At 42.2% G+C, this 22,393-nt stretch overlaps 1 protein-coding gene across 3 annotated transcripts in view; it reads left to right on the top strand.

The window, feature by feature from the left end:
• The window catches only part of ACVR1 (activin A receptor type 1), a 92,601-nt gene that overhangs the window by 37,282 nt on the left and 32,926 nt on the right, over positions 1-22,393 (top strand). For all 3 annotated transcript variants that reach the window (XM_081938068.1, XM_081938067.1, XM_081938069.1), the window contains one exon: positions 12,241-12,314. In XM_081938068.1, coding sequence (XP_081794194.1) covers positions 12,248-12,314 — 67 coding nt within the window. In that variant the 5' untranslated portion in view covers positions 12,241-12,247. The remainder of the gene's footprint in view (positions 1-12,240; positions 12,315-22,393) is intronic.

Raw genomic sequence — 22,393 nt, 5'->3', positions numbered from 1 at the left:
ATGATTCGAACCAAAAAAGTTAATTGTACATAAGGAAGACTGCTGTAACCACAATCTTGTATCCATTATGTAGCATAGCTGCGGTCCAGCTCAGTGCAGCCATGTGGACAAATTGCAAGCTTACAATTGAGTAGTCTCTTATTCTTCTGGGAAAATGAGATAGCTAAAGAGTAAACACAGCATTAAGAATTTCTCCTCCTACAGTGTCTCTGCTCATCCCCCAAGGTTCTTTTTCAAAATAAGGGATTTAACCTTCTGGCCAGGGCATTGTCCTATACCTGACAAGTTTACTGAAGAATTTTTTTCTCCATTGTAGTTAACAAACATCAAAAAGAACTGGTAGTTGACTAGTATCACAAAGATTGCTGGGCTACGGTGAGAAGAGACAGCTATCAAAATGCTTGTGCCTAGATTGTATTTACTGTGCATCATTCACTAAGTAAATCTCTTGCCCATCGTCGGTGTTAACCTTATCCTTAATATGCCGCAAAATGTATATCTAATATAATTCTAAGACAATAAGTTGGTCAGACAAGGGTTGATATTTGAGCATGGTTATTAATCTTTAATTACAGGCTTAAATGCCATTATTTACCAGCTTAGTTGATGCTATCTCTTTTTTCAGATTAGTTTGAGTCTTCTTGCATTAAAAACCTTTTATAATATGCCTCTCTTTGGATTTCATTCAGGTTAGGAGATTTATTAAAGAAAGGCTTTTAGTCATTGAAGCCCAGGATGAAAGAGGATTCATTCCAAATTCTGTCCAAACTTAGTTTAACCATGTAAGGTGGCAGCCAGACAACTACATCAACTCATTCATCATTCCAACCCAATAAAGTTTCTTCTTCTGACCCAGATATAATAGTATACACCTTCTGTGCTTTTACACGGTACATTCAGCACATCATAATGAAACCTCTCCTTATGTTTGTGGTTCATGTTGAGGCACTGCTCCTTTTACAATGATATTTGAGGAAGACTCATCTTCCATTTCTTACTATATACAACTGAATTGTCCTGAGGAATTTCTTGTCATTTTTCTCTTTTCAAACAAGAAAACTGCTATCACCCTTAAGGCAGAAAACTTCTATATTGCTGCTATGAATGTGCACAAACAATTGACTATACTCAGTGGTGAGATTCAATTTTTTTTACTACCAGTTCTGTGGGCATGGCTTGGTGGACGTGGCGTGTCTTGGTGGGCATGGCAGGGGAAGGATACTGTAAAATCTCCATTCCCTCCCCCACTCCAGGGGAAGGTTACTGCAAAATCCCCATTCTCTCCTGATCAGCTGGGACTCGGGAGGCAGAGAATAGATGGGGCGGGGCCAGTCAGAGGTAGTTTTTACCAGTTCTCCAAACTACTCAAAATTTCTGCTACCGGTTCTTCAGAACTGGTCAGAATCTGCTGAATACCACTTCTGACTATACTGCACATATGTAACTGATATCCTTATACCAGGTTCATTTGTCTTTTGGTTCTGTGGATGCTTTGCTGGTTTCCCCCTCTCTTTCTGCTGTAATTAGATTATGTATGTTCTATTTTATTCAGTCCCTGATCAAATAAATATCTCACACTTAGTACGTCAAAGCAGGCTCATCTGCCTTGTAATCCCAAAGCAGCCTTTTCTCTATTCTAGAAAGTAAGCATTCAGGGCTGCTCTTTTCTAGCATTATATATACTGTGCCTCAAAAAGCTTGTTGTGACAGGAAAGTTACAGGAGGAGAATGATTAAACTTGCTGTTTAATCTTGTGATGTGGCAGAAGTTACAACATTGGGGCTCCCTAGAGATTTCATATAAAGTGTCATGAATTTTAAGGGCAAGTAGAGAAAGCTGTTTATGTGAAAGAACTTTCAAGAGTAAATAACCAAATGCCCCCTTAGTGTGAGAATGTAGCTTTTAAATGGAATGTTCCCCTTCTACGTCCCAGGGCCTTTTGTTTTGTTTTTCCTGGTTGAGATAAAAAAATAAATAAATAAAAGAGTTCTCGTAGCAAATAAACCAAAAAAAGGACACCCTATTTTCAGGTGCCGGGGAAGAGCGAAGTAGCACGCACAGAGGCTGCATTGCAGCATTTGGATTTCTAAATGTGTTCTTGGCTTAGTCTATCATATTTGCAGATGGCCTACTCTATGGGGATGTGCAACCTTTTTAAACTGGCTTCCCTCCTCCCTTTACTATTCTTCTACAATTAGCTCGCTTGTTGTCTCCCAAGACATTATACTGCCTTTCCCTGCACAGATTTGTATTTTGTGGTGAACATATTTAATGAACAGCTGTGCATCTGAGTCACGCTGCAAATTATCCATCCCCCCCCTCCCTTTCCCTCTCCGCCTTTAGCAATAAGGTGAAACGTCTCAGCTGAAGTGTAAGTAAATTCTATCAGCTTCCCCAGTGGGATAGCGTTGGGGAAACTGGAAAGAAAGGGTGGAATTGCGGCAATGGCATGCATCGAAAGGCTTCTTCAAGTTGAGCTCAACTTCTAGTGACTACATAATATATCCAGGTAAGCCTTTTGGCCACATACAGCATAGACGTGCCACTCCTTCAACTTCCCAGTGTCAACTGCACCTAGGAACTTCTTAGTAGGGTCCCATCTAAGTTATAACTGACTTTGACCCTGGTTTTCTTTTTCCAACATCGGCCAGCGTCCCTAGGTGCTGCCACTTGTGCTGTGTTGCATTCTCCGTAACCTTTTTTTTTTTTTTTTTTTTTTGATGGCGAGAAGATAGGACGTATGAGATTACCGTCTTCCCCCAAACACTCAGGATGCAGAAGTTGTAACTAGTAATTTCTTGGGATGGGTGTTTGTATGTGTGTAGAAATTCTAATGGCTAGAATTGTTCAGGTTTCTATTTATGGCAGCAGTCCTTCTGTAAGTGTGAATGCAACACATTGTTAACACATTTTAAGTATCCTGCTGGCTAAAATAGCATGTCCTTCATTTATGGAGCAGCTATTCCACCAGAACTCAAGGGTGTCTCAGGTTAAAGGATGTCATGGCACCTGATAAAGGCTGACTCGTGTCAGTAGAAAAGCTGCCTTGCCCTTGTTACAGCTTGCAAGAATCTGTGTGCTTTTAAGTTTGTTGCGTTACAACCTGATAGCATTGGGAATTTGAGGGGCTGAGCCCTGAAATGCTCTCTTCGCCAAGAAGAAAATATCTGGGGCACATCTTCAACAGACTGTTTCTTGGCTTAAATATTCCCCAGCCATCAGGACCCAAGGCATGAATGTCTGCATTCCACCATGTGCAAATGCTTGGCTTAACAAATTATTGATGCGTCTAAATTGTTCACACAGAGGGAGGAAGACCAAGAAGCATTAGCTCGTCTTGCAAGAAAAGCAGCCTGTTAAATTCTTCACGTTAATACGGTACTGATAATGCTGATGTTTTTTTACAGAAGAACTCATTTGCTCTTTTTCCAGGCTGGCTGCTTCTATTGCTATGCACGTCTTCTCGTATTGGAGGATGTAAAGAATGGCACCATAGATTTTAAGAAGCAGGAGTTGTGCATGAAACAAGTGTAAAAACACTAGAGAATTATAATTAACATAATGGTGCAGACCTCTGTAGAGTCAAATATGTCCCTTTTTAAAATAATTTTTGTTTTAAATTTTAATACAAGCAATCCATCTTCCATTAAACAGTGTGTTGTCTGGGTACAAATATCTTGTGCAATAACAATTAGAATTTACAACCATATTCATTATTTATCTGCTCATGACTTAATATTGATATACATAACATATCTGATACTATAACAATCCTCTTCTTAACTTATTTAATTCCATTAATATATTTTCTATATTTCACTTACCTACTTTCATTTCTAACTTTCATATTTGTTCCCTAATCATTGGTAGAATAGTTCCCATATGATATAATATTCAGTTTGTTCCTTCTCTTTAATTGTAAGTGTTAACCTATTCATTTCTGCACATTCTAATATGTCCTTCAGCAGTTTGGGAAAGAATCTGAAGTTAAAGGTATTCCATCCCGATCCCATAAATCCAGGGAAAAGGGGAGAAACATCTACATTTTTGTTTCATCTTCAGTTGATTTTCCTGAGTATCCAGTTGTACTATTACAACCTTGCAAGCATTGAATTGAAGCCTATCTGGAAATAGAATTGATTAGAAGCTATCAAATTTTCCTACGCCTTTGTTCAAGGAGGCATCTATCCTTTCTCTCCTAAGACAGGAATGCATTGTTGTGGCATTTCCTTTGTTGCACTAAAAGAGCTTTCCCTGACCCGGTGCTGTCTTGACATGTTGGGTCACAGCTGTGACCGTCCCCAGGTAGTAATACAATACATCTGAAAGGCGCCAGGTTGAGGAATGCTCTACTAGTTAATGTACACACAATACTGGCTTAAATATTGCAAGTTACCTATGCTTGTGTACATTCTTGGGGTAAATGTGGAGTGTCAATTAGCTTTTTTGACTATCTATAGTTACCCATAAACTGATAAGCATGCAGGGGTCTTGAACCATGGCAGACAAATGATTTGTAACATGATGACATTTCAGAAGCCTGTAAGATTTTTCTGGGAAGAGGTTCTCTTCCACAGATTTAGTTAACAAACCAGCAACCCCTAGAATCAAAGATACAAGCAACATTTAATGTCCTTATGCTTATGAAGTATTATTTTTGAAATAATAATATATTAAGTGTACTTATTAAGGGGATAATCCATTCATTGCCTTGTAACAGCAATATATTTAGAGTAAAGGATTCTGTCAGTATATATCATATTTATATTTTGCGAAAAGACAATATAATTAAACAAAAGTCTTGGTTCACATTTTAGTAATCACAATTTTTTTTAAATAAAAAATCTTCACTTGTACGACATTGTGATTCATGTCATACATGGAATGAAAAACAAAATATGCAGTGGTTTATTTTAGAACAAGCATTATTAACTCCTCAGTCTTTAAAGACAGTGTTAAATGAATGTTAATGGCTTCATCTTAAATATGCACAATTTTTTAAAATAATAATAATGAACTCTATATTTTGATTATTCTTGGTGATAAAAGATAAAGCAGATGAATTTTATGTGGATATTTTCTCTCTGGTAAGTCCATCTATGGAAAGTTGTTCTGTAGCATTTTGCAAAGGGCCTTTAAGAGCAGCAATTTCATACTATTCTTGCTCATCATTGCAAAAGTTCCGATTAGCAATGCTGTAAAAGGGAGCAGAAAGTCTAGTGGCACCTTAAAGACTGATAGCATAACCTTTTGTAGTCTAGAGTTCGCATCATCTAATGGTCTGACTCTGACTTATCTTGTACAGATGTCGTTAGCAATGCAAAATAAATGGACAGGCTTTACAGGAAATTCAGAAAGTTCAGGTCAAGGACACTTCAGTCCATAACAGTTTATATTAAAATTCATTTTACTAGTCTCTAAAATGTTAAAAGAATATTTGTGTAACTCTAGAACCATTTGCTTGGGGTGATTATATGATCCAATAAAATGAACAAACAATGCCTTTTTTTAAAGGTGTTTGCTTGTCAAAGATAGTATGGCTTGCTTGCTGACCTGTCTGAATTGCCTTTCTAATGTAGATAAAAGAGCAATTAATAGATAATACAGCAATTAATAGCAATTACCGTATTTTTCGCCCTATAAGACGCTCCGGAATATAAGACGCACCCAATTTTAAAGGAGGAAAATCTAGAAAAAAAAGATTCTGAACCAAATACTATAGTAAAATATTTTATATCAACTGTATAAAGTTAACAGCAGTTTAAGAACAATTTTATGTCAACCATGTAACACAGGGGTGTCCAAACTTTTTTCAAAGAGGGCCAGATTGGATGAAGTGAACATGCTGGAGGGCCGAACATTTTTCCGAACATTCTTTGAACAATAACAATTAAATGCAAATGAATTATTTTATGCCAAGTTAATTGCAAATGGCATACTTTTCATTTCATAACATTAAGATCAACTGACAGCTGAGTTTTCACAATGTATCCATCTTTTCCCTGAAGACTCGTGTTTAGTACATTCAGATGCTTTCTTTCCTCTTTCCCTCTTACTTGTCTATCCTTCCTTCCACCCTCCCTTCCTCCTTCCCTTCCTTCCTGCCTCCCTTCCAGTTCCCTCCTTCCTCTTTCCTCCTGCCTGCCTGCCTTCTTTCCCTCCTGCTTATCTATGCTTCCTTCCTTCCTTGCACCTCCCTCCCTTCTGCCTGCCTGCCTTCTTTCCTCTTTCCCTATCCTCCTATCCTTCCTTTCTCCCTCCCTCCTTCCCTGCCTCCCTTCCAGTTCCATCCTTCCCTCCTTCCTTCTGCCTCCTTCCTGCCTGCTTGCCTTCTTTCCTCTTTCCCTCCAGCGTGTCTGCTTTTCTTTCCTTCCTTCCACCTCCCTTCTGCCCTCCTGCTTTCTTTCCTCTTTCCCTCTTACTTGTCTATCCTTCCTTCCACCCTCCCTTCCTCCTTCCCTTCCTTCCTGCCTCCCTTCCAGTTCCCTCCTTCCTCTTTCCTCCTGCCTGCCTGCCTTCTTTCCCTCCTGCTTATCTATGCTTCCTTCCTTGCATCTCCCTCCCTTCTGCCTGCCTGCCTTCTTTCCTCTTTCCCTATCCTCCTATCCTTCCTTTCTCCCTCCCTCCTTCCCTGCCTCCCTTCCAGTTCCATCCTTCCCTCCTTCCTTCTGCCTCCTTCCTGCCTGCTTGCCTTCTTTCCTCTTTCCCTCCAGCGTGTCTGCTTTTCTTTCCTTCCTTCCATCTCCCTTCTGCCCTCCTGCTTTCTTTCCTCTTTCCCTCTTACTTGTCTATCCTTCCTTCCACCCTCCCTTCCTCCTTCCCTTCCTTCCTGCCTCCCTTCCAGTTCCCTCCTTCCTCTTTCCTCCTGCCTGCCTGCCTTCTTTCCCTCCTGCTTATCTATGCTTCCTTCCTTCCTTGCACCTCTCTCCCTTCTGCCTGCCTGCCTTCTTTCCTCTTTCCCTATCCTCCTATCCTTCCTTTCTCCCTCCCTCCTTCGATCTCAGGAGCGAAAGCCTTTGAATCAAGTTTGATTGTGTCCCATCTAGCGTTTTCCACCCTCGGATCCGGAGAGATTTGGGGGTGGGCGTGGAGAACGCTAGATGGGACACAATCAAACTTGATTCAAAGGCTTCGATCTCAGGAGCGAAAGCTCCCTCCCTTCCCTCCCTCCACCTCCCTCCCTTCTGCCTGCCTGCCTTCTTTCCTCTTTCCCTATCCTCCTATCCTTCCTTTCTCCCTCCCTCCCTCCTTCGATATCAGGAGCGAAAGCCTTTGAATCAAGTTTGATTGTGTCCCATCTAGCGTTCTCCACCCTCGGATCTGGAGAGATTTGGGGGTAGGGGTGGAGAACGCTACATGGGACACAATCAAACTTGATTCAAAGTCTTCGATCTCAGGAGCGAAAGCCTTTGAATCAAGTTTGATTGTGTCCCATCTAGCGTTCTCCACCCCCACCCCCAAATCTCTCCGGATCCGGAGAGATTTGGGGGTGGGGGTAGAGAACGCTACATGGGACACAATCAAACTTGATTCAAAGGCTTTGGCTCCTGAGATCGGTGCGCTGCCATCCAAAATGCTATTACTACGATCTCTGCCGCCTGGAACTTCCCGAGAAGCGGCAGGTAAAGCGGGCGCTGCAGCGATCGTGGTACCAGCATTTTGGATGGCAGCGCACCGGTCTCAGGAGCCAAAGCCTTGAGGCACCTTTCGTTTGCAGGAGGAGGGCAGCTTAAAGCAGCGCCCCAGCAATGTGAGGAGCTGCTGCCACCGCCACCACCGCCTAAGCCCTCTCGGGAGCCCAGCCGAGAGGGAGCTCTGAAAGCGAAACCTCTCTCCTTTCCAGCCATCACGATCTCTGCAGCCCCCTCTTTGCCTGCCCCATTTTCAGATGACCCAGTGGCTACATTCGGCTTACAAGACGCACTCAAGATTTTTACCCTCTTTTTTGGAGTAAAAAAGTGCGTCTTATAAGGCGAAAAATACGGTAAATTTAATCTTGGAAATAGCCTTTGTAAAAAGAAAAATCCAACCCTCCATACTTAAATAAACACAAGTATAGAAGGTATAGTGGATTAGTAATTCTACATAAATTTAATCAAAATTGTATCTAGTAGTGATATACCGTGGAGAATGGGTGTTTGGATAACACTGCTGTCTAACACAGCATTAGGTATGTTTAGCTCATAAGTGCTTTCTAGTCATGACCAAAATACTAGGCCCAAGCCAGCATCTCTTCCTGAGACAATTATTATTGTTGTTATTATTCAATTATGTTAAGACTTGTGCTAGAATTTACAACCTTAAAGGTAATATATACAGACAAAACTCGATATTAGCATTTCAAGTGATGTTAATGATTATGTGTAAGTTTTGCTGAGGCAAGATGATGGTCATGGCAATGGTAGATCTATGTAGATGCTACTGTTTTCTTTCAAAAGGACATATTATGTATATAAAAGTTTAATAAATTCTTGCCAGCTTATTTATTTGATCAAATGTATATGGTCATCCATCTCACACAAGGTGATTCTGGGTGGCATACAACCAGGCGTGGGTTCCTGCCAGTTCTAACCTCTTCTATAGAAGAGGTTCCACAAATCTACCATGCCGTTTAGAACCGGTTCCAGCTCCCACCCCCTGCCCGTCTGCACCACGCTTGCCCCGCCCACCGCTCACTGATTGGTTGGCTCACCAATTGCCCCGCCCGCCTCTAAGAATCCTATCTAAACCTTAAAGTCTTAAAGCTATCAAGTTTGAACATCCCTGGGTTTTTGTTCTAAAGGGTTAGGGGTGCAGGGGTCTTGTAACTTGACAGCTTTAAGACTTGCACACTCAATGCCAGAGTTTCTGAGCCAACATGACTGGAGGAGGAATTCTGGGAGTTGAAGTCCACAAGTATTAAAGCTGTCAAGTTTGAACACCCCTGGTTTTTTTTCTCTAAAGGGTTAGGGGTGCAAGGGTCTTGTAACTTGACAGCTTTAAGACGTGCGTGCTTCAAATGCCAGAGTTTCTGAGCCAACATTTTGGTTCCTAAGCAAGAGCGTTGTTAAGTGAGTTTCACCACATTTTACAAGTTGGCCACTCCCACTCAGTCACATGGCTGGCAAGCCACTCCCACAAAGCAGGCCACACCTAAAGAAGAGGTTCTAAAAATTTTTGAAACCCACCACTGCATACAATAAAACCAACCCTTGAAACCAAATATAAAAACCAGTGAAAACAATTAATCCATATAATAAAACCAAGATTGTTTTAGGATAATGAAGATGCCACACATGGTGCTATTTGATGTCATACATGTTGCAGTTTCGGGTCTAGTCTGGGTTATCTTAACTGTGTAGTAGCGTTCTTTTAACTTTGGGGGTTAAATAAGGTAATTATGTTGACAGTGGTTTAGATAATGCTGTTAACATACAGTTTAGAGGAAAATATAACACAAAGTTGAAAACAAAATAGGATAGAACTGCCCTGTAAGGAATAGCTTGGGAGTCATCCGCAGTATGACAGCAGTCTTTCTGTGGCCATAGAAGCCTCCAAGGTGCGCTAAAAACGTCGTAGAAATTGGGGGGAGATTTTTTGTGGATTTAAGGGGGAAAAACACTAGATACTTAACGCACTGAAACCCCAATTATCCTTCCAGAATGTGTGTTATCCTTTCAGAGTGTGTCTCAGTACATCTTTCTAACAAATGAGGCTTGCCAACCCAACTTCTAAAACATGTCTTGGATTCAAGCCATTTCTTCATTTCAGTGCACCCTAAGTCGTCCTCTTCCCCTCAGAAGAAGGCTCAGTTTTCATTGACCCAGAAGGTTGTGTTTTCTAGGCTTTGATGATGATCTTCTTCTTTTTTTTTTTTGGCTTAATAATCACCCTCCTGGTTGTTTCATGTTTATCTAGGTGAAAGGCAGCAGTGAAATTTGACTTCTTGGCTAACATTCTTGGCATCTGTGGAATTGATGTGTGTTTTCAAAATTAACAGGCTTTCTTTTAAGGTCTGTTCCTGCGTTGCTTGAATATACAGGCTAGCAGCATATCCCACATTCTCTGAGCAAAACGGCAGCCGGCAAGAAATCTTGACATCCCTTCCAGAAGTTTCTTGGCAGGACTTCAACTGCCTAAACAGTTTGTTGGCTTCTGCTAGACACTTTAGTGTAGTAAGAGAGCTGGGCTCTATTTCGTCTTAAGCATTATATATCAAGAAGTGCTTGACATTTGCCTCCCTAAGGGTATCATTTAAACAGCTTGTCTTGATCAATAGAAAAGCTTCCTGATAAAATGAATACAAAATCTGTATTTTTGGCAGGCTAAGGCTGCAAATTGTTTGCTTTTGCTCCTGCAAGGTCTGTGCAGTAACCTAGCACTGCAGACCTGGTTCGTATTTTGCTGGGTGCATAAAGGTTACCATTAGTTAGCGTACATTTGGCTCACAGTGAAAATCATATATGTAGCATTTCAGCAAAATATTCCAATGGCGTATAATTAGCTAGAACACATGCAGCCCAAAGTATCTATGAATTAAATCTCCCATTGCACAATTGGAATTTGGCAATATGATTTTCCCTTCCTGTTGCCCCTTCCACACCTCTCCTTTTTGGAGCATACGGATAGTCCTCGACCTACGACCACAGTGAGCCCAAAATTTCTGTTGCCAAGGGGGGCGTTCGTTTAGTGAGTTTTGCCCCATTCTACGACCTTTCTTGTAATACTTGTTGAGTGAATCACTGCACTTGTTAAGCTGTAACACACTTGTTAAATGAGTCAGGCTTCCCCCATTGACTTTGTGGTCAGAAGGTAGCAAAAGATGGTCTCATGAGCCTGGGACACTGCAACAGAGTGTGACAGACCATGGGGAGACTGCAGTGGTGTGAAAAATTGTCACTTTTTTCAGTGCTGTTGTAACTTCGAATGGTCACTAAACAAACCATTGTAAGTCGAAGACCACCTATATTTAAGGATTCATACTAAAAAAGTTACAGCATTCTTTTTCCTTAAAAAAAACAATGTAAGTTCAAAACGTGATCTAAGATTACACTTTAAAAAGAGGCCTAGAAAATTGCAACATAAAACAATTTATGTGTCCAGGTTGATAAAAAGTTTTCTTCTTTTCCCTTTTGTCTAAAATATTCCGGATATTTTGATGGATTCCAAAACTTCGGAATGTACTGTAATCAACAGGCCTGCTTGATTCCCAGTGATGGTTAATGTAATTATGGACCAAGCTTGCCAGTTTGAACCCCAAATGTGGTAATTATAAAACGAGCCCAGTTCATTGACAGGAGATACCGCAGCGGGCCAACTTCCAGTCAGCATGAAATTGCAAACTCTTAAATTATGGCCTGATAGGAATGTTACTATTGACTCCAGTGGGGTGAGTAGATTAGACCCCCTGGTGTTAAAAAGGGGGCAGAAAACAAACCAAAACGGATCATTTTGTCTTTTTAAAAAGTGATTAGTTTTGCTGTTACTCAGAGTTTTCTGCTATGCGATTTTCTAAAGGTACAGTTGATCTGGTAAGAAATGTGGAATTCATACCTGTAAGACTAGTGTTGGGAAAAGCCTTTGAACGACAACATCCCTGGTGGGTAAGATCCTTTGATATTGGATGCAATGCTTTAGGTCTGGCTTTGGACTGTTTTTTTAAATTGGTCAAAATATCAGCCTTTGCTTTTGGAATCCAAATATTAAACACTAAGCCAGTTTGGTGAAATGGTTAAATTACCAGGCTAGAAATTGGAAGATCATCAGTTCTGAGTGACTTTGAGCCAGTCATTCTTACTCAGCCCTAGGATAAAGGCAACGGCAACTGGCTCCCAAATTTTGCCAAGAAAACTGTGGGGACCTGTCAGACAGTTTTCAGGAGTCAACACTAACTAAAGGCACACACACACACACACACACACACACACACACACTAACCATACCTCTGTTTACATTAACTGCTGGTAGGAATGGCTTGGAAAGCCCACCGTCTCAAATTTGCAAGAAGGTTTCATATTTGTAAATGCATTATTTTGTAGACATTTGGCTGCTCTTACAAGGTTGTATTTTTTTGCCATTCGGGAATCTAGCCTTTTACAAACTCTTCATGTTAAGTCAAGCGGTTGTTAAATGTAGTTGGGAAAGTGCTCATGCTTGTTGATTGCACAGTGCAGAACTATCAAATGCAATTGGTATTCCGCTAGAGTATGCTTAGTTCTGATTTCATTTTTTAAAGCAAGAATCTTTTTCCTCTTTTTTTAGATCTACAATGCTAAATGGACTTATGATTCTTCCTGTTCTTGTGATGATAGCTTTTCTTTCGCCGAGCAAGGCTGGTAAGTATTTGGGTTTCAGATCATATTTTTCTACAGGTTATTGATTCAGTGAGAAGAGCTAACTACACAGTGGGACATTCATGTTGTATATTCTTTTTGCCGGGGGTGGGGATGGGGTATTTGCTCCAATTAGCAATTCAAGGTTGCAGGTCCCATGTTGTCCCAAGTCCCTTCTGACTCTTGTTCTTCACGGGTTCATTATCATTTGAATTCCTGTGCTAAGCAGAAGGTGGGCTGGCCGGCCTAAATGACTGCCTCCAGTTCCGCATCCTGGAAAAACAGAGAATTCCATTTCTTAAAAACAAAATGTTCTTGGGACCATGCCTTAGATTTTGTGTGTGATCCTCTCCCAACTACTGTGAGATTTAGTTCTGTCAGCAAAGTTGGCCATGCTTCTGATGTCATTTTGGAACATAGTTAAGATTTAGCTCTTAGCAGGGCCTTCAAAAATTAAGAGTAATATTGAACAGCCGGAATATTGAACAGCAAATGCAGTGTTGAGTTTGTCTATAGTATAAATGTAGGTCTTTTGGGATATTTCAAACCTATTTATTGTACACGGTTGTTATCTGAGGGTTCCTGGTGCTCTCTGAGCTTAGTTATTTTTAGATGTTTCATTATCCCAGTGCTACTCAAATAGTGGGGCGCGCCCCCCAGGGGGGGCGCGAGGCTCCGTAAAGGGGGGTGCGAAGGCTCCCTTTCCATCTGGGTGCAAACGAGGAGCCAGGAGCAACAGGCGGGGTCCCGCCACCACGTTCAACAGTTTGCTTTCAAGTGGGCTCAGCCCGTGTGTAAATCTCCTCTTGCAACCCTCGCTTGCTCTGGGGATGAAGAGTAGCGGGCGGCTGCGAGGGCGTGCTCAACCCTCGCACGCCCTGAGCCGTCGGAGCTGCTTTCGGGCTTACCTGCCACGATCAGAGGAACGCTGCCAGCAGGACTAAGAAGGCGGCGCTGGCCAAGAACGAGGGACAAGGGGGCCGCGGCCGCCGGTGCACAAAGAGGTCTTTGTGGCCTCGCTCGCGTCTCCTCTGGGCTAACTGGCGGCGAAGGCGGGAACGGTGGCGGCGAAGGCGGCGGACTGGAGTTTCCCGACGAGGTTGCCTGTCCGACCAGCCCCCGCTGGCTCCTGGCTGAGGAAGGAGCTGCTGCTCCGCCTTCTCCGAGTGGGATCCGCGCCTTGCAACTGGCCGCGGCGGGCGAGGTGAAGCGGGAGCTGAGGCCGCCTGGTGGGCGCAGACATCCCTTCACGCTGACCAGCCTCTTGCTCGGGTTACCCTGCAGCCCGCCGTCCGGCGAAGGAAAGGACGGCAGAAAGGCCAGCCTGGCCCCGGGCGCTGTGCGGGACTTCGGAAACCAAACATGAAAGAAAGATTGGGTGCCACCGGGGCAGCCTGCGTTGCTTTGCAGCTTCATTGGAAGGCCCAAATTGGAAGCAAAGCCAATCAATTTTAGTGGGTCTTAACTCTCTGGTAGATAAGACACAACAGTGTCACCCAGCATCTGACTTCTCGTCGGAAGCGTTGCATTATTCAACACAGTGTTATGCAGAGGTGTACTTATAACAATTTTATAGACAAATGATACTATTTACAGTCGCGCGGGGGAAATGTTTTCTTCTTCCTAGGGGGGGCATGACAGAAAATAATTGAGAAGCACTGCATTATCCAAACAGGTAACATCATCAGTGCAGGGGTGGGTTCCTGTATCAATTAGTACTGGTTCGCTCGTGCATGCACAGTTGACTGTAATTTGTTCTGCGCATGCGCAGGAACATGCCAGCAATGGCAGAAGAGACTGGGGAACCAGTTCGGGGGTGTGGCCAGCCTGGGTCACTGCCAGTTCTGCGACCCAGGCTGAATCACCACTACCAGTTCGGCTTAACTGGGAGCAACTCACCTCTGAATCAGTGCTACTTCACTCCCTGCTAGGCCTGATTACGTTACCTAGTTTGGCTAATGAAATGTCTGCAAGAAAACAACCAAGCACTTCAGAGGCGTTACAGCCCTCTCTAACCAAAGTCAGCCGATTGCCCCCAACAATATGGATCCTCATTTTATCTACCTCGGAAGAATGTTAGGCTGAATCAACCTTGAGCCGGTGAGTCTTGAACTGCTGACACTCAGCAGAATTAGCCTGCAATACTGCATTCTAACCACTGTGTGCCATCACGGCTCAGAGGGCCCCACAGTTCAACCCTGAACTACAAGTATTCTCCTTTATTGGTACTGTTGTTATCTGCTTAAAAGCTAGGGATTGAAGGCACATGAAAACCCAATGAATAAATACATTTGAGCTGGAATCCCGTCCTGCTGTGCTGCTTTTCCTAAAAGAAATGGTTTGGGACAAAAAAGTGATGGCATTCTGCCCAGAAGAACTTGTCAGGTTATATAAATAGATTATTGGCACAAACACTATTGTGCCATCAGTTAAATATGTCACCAAGACACAAAGCACGAACAGTTTAGCTGAAGTTAATGTAGGCATAAAATTTGGTTTTTTCCTTTCTCAAGAGTCCTTCATGTTTGGAGGGAGTTGTATTTTGAGTATTACCATTTTTGTAGTATGAAATGAGTATGTTGTGTTTTCATATTGCCCTCCTCCCTCTTTAAATTAGTGATAAGCTTTATTCTTTGAGTGCAGACTTGCTTTATTCTGAGCCGAACATAACTGAAAGTCTTCGATAGGAGAGGAATGTCTAGTGGTACCCATTGTACAAACTTCCCTTTATCTTGCTAGATTCCTGATGTTTATAAGGTCAGGTATTACTTAACCCCAATAAGTGGGCCCTTTTTGCTTGTTAAGAGTACTCAGCCTTTAAAGTTGCAGTAGCGTAAGATTGCAAAAAAGTAACTTCTGGGATGATTGAACAATGAAGGCTTTTATTATCTACACTGAAGCTCTCCATTAGAAGTACTGGTAACTTATAAAATAGAAATCAGTGTCTTCAGAAATGAGGCAAGTATCAGTCATACATTGCATTGGAATTCTGATAGTTGTAAATGATAATTACCGTATTTTTCGGAGTATAAGACGCACCTTTTGTCCTCAAAAAAGAGGCTGAAAATCTGGGTGCGTCTTATAAATCGAATACAGCATTTTTTTGCCTCCCAAAGTCTTGTCCCCTTCACCAAAATGGCCGTGCCTAGCCTTATGGAGGCTTTCAGAGAACTGGGGGCTGGGGAGGGCAAAAAATGGACTGTTTTTTGTCTCCCCCCAGCCCCCAGCAGCACTCTATAAGCCCCCATAAGGCTATACATGCAAAAAAAATTGACGAAAAACGGGCCTTTTTTTACTCTTTTTTGGCCTTCCCACCCCCCAAGGAGCACTCTGCAAGCCCCTCCAAGGCTATTCATGCCTTTTATTTGAAAAAAGGGCCCTTTTTCGCAAAAAACAGGCTCTTTTGGGGAGGTTTGCAGAGTGCAAAAACTCCCCCCCTTTCAGAAAGCTCTTTAGTTAGAGTGATTGATCAGAATTACATTGATCAAGTGCTGTGCCAGCAGAAACAAAGACAGGTGCTGCAGGTTGTCAGTGATTTCCTTCTCCAACACATGGATAAATACACCTGGAAACATCTACCTACCTACCTACTCTCTCTCTCTCTCTCCCTACCTACTTACTGTATTTCTCTCTCTCTATCCCTCTATCTACCTACCTACCTACCTTCTCTCTCTCTCCCTACCTACCTACTGTATTTCTCTCTCCCTCTCTCTCCCTTTACCTACCTACCTACCTTCTCTCTCTCTCCCTACCTACCTACTGTATTTCTATCTCTCTCTCTACCTACCTACCTACCTACGTACCTACTCTCTCTCTCCCTACCTACCTACTGTATTTCTCTCTCCCTCTACCTACCTACCTACTCTCTCTCTCCCTATCTACCTACTGTATTTCTCTCCCTCTCTCTTCCTCTATCTACCTACCTACTTTTTTTAAAATTTGCCTCTTCAAAACCTTGGTGCGTCTTATACTCCGGTGCGTCTTATACTCTGAAAAATTTGGTGTGTGTATATGTATGTATGTATGTATGTATGTACAGTATATGCATGCACACTTGTACATTGAGATTATTTTAGATTCTAGATCAGGGGTCCTGAACCCCTTGGTCTGTGAAACTGTGCTGCGCAAACAAGTGAAGCCCCGTCCATGATACGCAGGCAGCACACGAAACCATGCCCCTCCGTGGTCTGCAGAAAGACCCCTCTCCACAGAACCGGGCCCTGGTGCCGGAATGTTTGGGCGGCACTGTCCTAGATGTCTTCCCTTACTCCAGGTTCCATAAACTATTTCTCTCCTACTGTTCAGAGAGATACTTGAACAGCAGAGGTGGGTTGCTGCTACTTCGGCCAAACCAATAGTGGAAGTCAAGCCTAGGTCGCAGAACTGGCAGCGACCCAGGCCTGCCACACCCCCGAATCAGTTCCCTCGCCACCGCTGGGCCTCCACCATTTTGGATTTTAGTGACTGCGCATGCGCAGTTCACTGTAAATTTTTCTGCGTATTGAACAGCATGTGTGCCTGACGCGCAAGGGTTGTGAACCAGTAGTAAAACCGGCAGCAACTCACCCCTCTGGAACAATATCTGCTTTTCTTTAGGACAATTAAAAAACACGGTGCAGATAGTCCTCAACTTACAATCATTTGTTAGCAACCCATCAGAGTTACAATGGTAGAAACAGAAGGATTATGTAGCATGTTTATATAACATATGCTGAGAGGCTATTCCCCAGTTTGTCAGGCTGACCCACACAGTTTTCACCATTATATTTTAATGCCCTTTTCACAGATTAATATAGACAGGCTTATCACACTGCTTTTAGACAGAATTTTTCTGCTGTGTTTTGCTCTTTCCTTTCAACATATCACTTTCAATAAATGCAGATCAAAAACGAGTCTTTGCCAGGATAGAAAACTTAAAGCAAGAAAGCTACACTATTCAAATACACCGCAGAGCACTGCAAACTGTGTCACAGCATGAAGGGTAGAGTAATACATTTTCTAATGCCTGCTGTGTTATTTTGTACAGCATTTGTTAGTTCAGATGGTATGTTAGAACAAGTCATGTTGCTATTTAAGCCTAATTCCACAGAGAAGAAGTACTAAAATAAAAGTAGAATGCCTATTAAAGCCAGGGGTTTTATACTTCCCTTCTCCCAAGACAAGGGCTTAAAGATATGCCCAGGTGTTCTTTTGCAAAATGAAAAAAAAGAAGAAAAATGATTACAGTTCGTCAGCAGCAAAGCAGGCTCAAATACTCAAAGGACCTCTTTTTAAAAAGGAAAAATTATTAAAATGTAAGGAATGTGAATCAATACACAATCTATTCAATGATCATTTATTCTGTTATGAGAAACACTGTCAAAGGACTTGAGTGGCCGCAGTGGAAAGAACAAATTTTTCAAATTTTCATTTGAGGTCCTTTCCGAATTGTATATTATTGGTCAGAGAGTTACAGATTCAAAAAGTTGTGGATTAAGTCAAATATGCCTATGGACGTCCAGAAATGAGGCACAAAGCTGACAAGGCAACTTTGCATATAAGTTGCCTTCATATCTTTCCAAAGTTCGGGCAGCCAGGAGTGGGATTTGAGATTCTCCAAAATGCACAAAATCTTAGCTAGAGGGTCTCCCGAACTCCTGCAAACCCCCAGCAACCCACCCTGAATGTTAATGATTACTTCCATTTACAGTATTAACATTTGTCTGTGTCTGTCTCTCTTAATAAGGAGATGTAAAGATGTTCTACGGTCTGTCAGATTCAGCAGTATATTGCTCCATTTAAAAAAAAATCTTTTCAAGCTACGTTCTAATCAATAACTCCACAATTATTGGCTGAGAACAAACTATGCTCATAAATATAATATACCAAACATTTCTTTATTAATAAGCCAACTTGTAAATAACAAATTATGCAAAGTAATGCAGTTTTATATCTGTGAAATGTGCTAAACGTATCACAGGTTTATTTCTATTTGTTCCTCCACAAAACCTTCCAGATATCTCCCCACCCCCCCACCCTGCTTCAGCATTTTTGAAATTTTACATCTCTGCTGAAGGGGCGGTGTTGGCATCCCGTAAACTGAGCCTTTTTTAGTAGGGGAGGGAAAGATTTCAATATTCATATCAAAGCCCCCTCATCAGATGGTACAGCCAGGATTTTCTGGTCCTCAAGCTACTCTGGCTCTATTTTAAGGGTTATCTGGTTGCATTTGAAAGTTACAGGTTGAACTTGCATTTGTGTTCCTGATGGGATGTTGGTAAACTTGTTGTGGAAGAAATAATGCCACATTTACCCTTATTAGAACCTTGAAGCTGTGAAAGAACAATGGAGGGGTTATTACTATAAGCCTTTGAAGCAGTGGTCCCCAATCTTTTGGGATTTGCGGACTGGGGGCGGTGGGAGAGGGGATAGTTCTGCGCAAGCAACGGGCACTTATGGGCCCAGCTCCATTTGTGCAAGCGGTGGCCCATGTGCCCACATGAACAAATGGAGTTTCACACGTAGACACTAGCACCTGCCACTTGTGCGGTCCAGGGGTTGGGAACCCCTGCTTTAAAGGAAATGAATAAGTTTAGATTTTTTTAAAAAAAAAGTTACCCTTGCAAGTTGTGTCCGACTCTAGGGGATCGTGGTCATTTCTGATTCACAGCTGAAAAGCCAGTGTTGTCCGAAGATACTTCTGTGGTCATGTGGCTGGCACATGAAGGTGCACAGAACGCTGTTAACCCACCCATTGAAGTGGTACCGACTTACTTGCAATGATATGCTTTTGAACTGCTAGGTGGGAAGGAGTTGGGGCAAGTAAGGGGAGTTCACTCCATCATGTGCTTTGTGGGTCTTGAACTGTTGACCTTCCGGTCGACAAGCCCAGTGTCTTAACAGCTTGGCCACCATTGCCCCCAGGTTTAGATTAGTGGAGGGCAATTTCTGCAGGCTCAGAAATCACGCCAGTCTTTGGTTGGCTTGCAAACTTTGCCAGACTCCAAAACTGAACCTTAATGGAAGAGGTAAGGGATTTTGACCCTTAAACTCCCAAACTTCTGAAAAACAAAGATTTGCTACATAATATATGCACCATAGATCTCAGTGAACTTCAAAGCAGGGAGTTTCCACGTTCATATTTAGAGTAGAGTAGAGTAGAGTAGAGTAGAGTAGAGTAGAGTAGAGTAGAGTAGAGTAGAATAGAAGGATAGGATAGGATAGGATAGGATAGGATAGAATTCTTTATTGGTCAAGTGTGATTGGACACTCAAGGAATTTGTCTTTGGTGCATTTGCTCTCAGTGTACATAAAAAGATACATTCGTCAAGAATCATAAGATACAGCACTTAATGATAGTCATAGGGTACAAATAAGCAATCAGGAAACTATCAAGATAAATCGTAAGGATACAAGCAACAAAATTACAGTCACGTAGTCTTAAGTGGGAGGAGATGGGTGATAGGATTTATTTATTTATTTATTTATTTATTTATTTATTTATTTATTTATTTATTTATTTATTTATTTATTTATTTATTTAATTGAATTTATAGACCGCCCCCTCTCCCCGAAGGATGAGAAGACTAATAGTCATAATAATGCAGCTTTAGTGAATAGTTTGACAGTGGTGAAGGAATTATTTGTTTTACGCGATTCACTCCAACGAATCCTCGGGTTATGAATATAATTGTCAGGCTCCATTACATTCGTAACTCGAGGACTACCTGTATCCCAGTAGCGGATATTTGGAGCTCAGGGCTGAAGTGCAGAGTCCTTGGTGCTCTCTGAGCTTGGCTGTTTGCTTGCAGCCGTTCCATTACCCAACTAGCTAATTTTCCTATTTGGATAACAAAATGTTTACAAGCAAGCCAAGCTCAGAGAGCACCAAGGACCCCACTTTGATTGTTTATTGACAAATCGGATTTGTTTTGGAGTTGTAGTTTTAAAATACAAAGTATGGAATCGCAGTCAGGAAATAAAACATGTGCCAGAACTGAAAATCAGGGTCCATGCCATGAATTATTTTTAGATGTTGTTTTATGTCATTAGCTCTGTTTTTCCTTCAGAACCATATGCTCTTTTTCCTCAAGTTTAAAACTGTATAGCTTTGATTATATATAAATACACAGACATGTATAGATATTGATGCCGATAATGTAAGTTTCTACTGCTTTGCCAACAAGGCACCTTGCAGAATAAATTTCACTGTTTTCCAAACATAGCTTAGCACTCATTGGGTAAAAATATAATTTGGCTAATTTCCAATTAGTTTCAGTCTGTACATACACAATTCTTGCATATCTGCAGAACCCCAGATGTATTGGACCATTAAGTGATCAACAGAACACTTCTAAGGTGCAGGAGCCATCCTCACCATTCCTGTTTCCTTGGTCCCTCTTCCCCAAAGATCTAAAAACCACTATTTCATGGGACAATCTCTCTCCTCTCCCTTCTCTTCTCTCCCCTCCCTTCCCACTCCTCTCTCACACAAAAGCAGGTGATTTTTTCCCCAGCAGATGCCCAGAAGGCTGGGATTCTCAAGAGTCAGCATATTTTGGTTGTCACAAAAGACTATTATTTGGCTGCATTGCTTTATTTTTAGACCTACTTGGGAGGTATTTGTTTCATGTTCTGCTTCATATGCCAAGTACAGTTGTCTTTCCTTGACAATGGTGTACGTAAATGAGTAGATAAGGAGTGGCGTTTAGTGCTGCATCTTGCATGTTCTGGGTCCTAATCCAAGTGTGCCAGGTGGATGCATTCTGTCTTTCTCCATGCTGTTTGCTTGATTATATTTAGATAAATTTATTCCCTTCCTCCTGATTTTTTTAAAAGTGTAATTTAATATATCCTTTGAAAAAATATTTGTTGCATGCATGTCGTGATCTCTCTTGCGTGGAGCTTGATAGTTACATTATTGATGGTAGCAGGGGTAGGTTCCGGTAGTCACTACTGCCAGTTTGCTCGTGACCGTGCATGCTTGCGCTTGATGAGTGCTGTCCGCGCATGTGCAGTTCAATAAAAATTGCTCTGTGCGTGTGCAGAAGCAAAAAAACAAGATGGCACCGCCGGCGCCATCTTGTTTTTTGCTTCTGCGCATGCACAGAGCAATTTTGGAGAACCGCTTCGGGGACGTGGCAGGCCTGGGTCGCTGGCACTGGGCTGCAATGACTCAGGCCGCCAAACCACTACCGCTTCTGCCAAACCGGTCTGAACCAGTAGGAACCCACCACTGGATAGAAGCCAGAAAAGCCACACAAAGCTGTGGAGACAAAGGGAGAAGATGCAAGGTTTTCTGAGAATGCCAGTGTCCTTGGGCAATGGCCTCCTTTAAACAATACAATACAATACAATACAATAGTAGAGTTGGAAGGGACCTTGGAGGTCTTCTAGTCCAACCCCCTGCCTAGGCAGGAAACCCTATACCGTTTCAGACAAATAGCTATCCAACATCTTCTTAAAGACTTCCAGTGTTGGGGCATTCACAACTTCTGGAGGCAAGCTGTTCCACTGATTAATTGTTCTCACTGTCAGGAAATTCCTCCTCAGTTCTAAATTGCTTCTCTCCTTGATTAGTTTCCACCCATTGCTTCTTGTTCTACCCTCAGGTGCTTTGGAGAATAGTTTGACTCCCTCTTCTTTGTGGCAACCTCTGAGATATTGGAATAATGCTATCATGTCTCCCCTAGTCCTTCTTTCTCTTAAGCTAAACATACCCAGTTCCTGCAACCGTTCTTCATATGTTTTAGTCTCCAGTCCCCTAATCATCTTTGTTGCTCTTCTCTGCACTCTTTCTAGAGTCTCCACATCTTTTTTACATCGTGGCGACCAGAACTGAATGCAGTATTCCAAGTGTGGCCTTACCAAGGCATTATAAAGTGGTATTAACACTTCACGTGATCTTGATTCTATCCCTCTGTTGATGCAGCCTAGAACTGTGTTGGCTTTTTTGGCAGCTGCTGCACACTGCTGGCTCATATTTAAATGGTTGTCCACTAGGACTCCAAGATCCCTTTCACAGTTACTACTACTGAGTATGGTATCACCTGTACTGTACCTGTGCATTCCGTTTTTGTTGCCTAAATGTAGAACCTTACTCT

The sequence above is a fragment of the Natrix helvetica genome (genome assembly GCF_964273705.1).
Source record: "Natrix helvetica genome assembly, chromosome: 1".
Classification (NCBI taxonomy): Eukaryota; Metazoa; Chordata; class Lepidosauria; order Squamata; family Natricidae; genus Natrix; species Natrix helvetica.
This window is presented reverse-complemented; position numbering and strand designations above follow the sequence as displayed.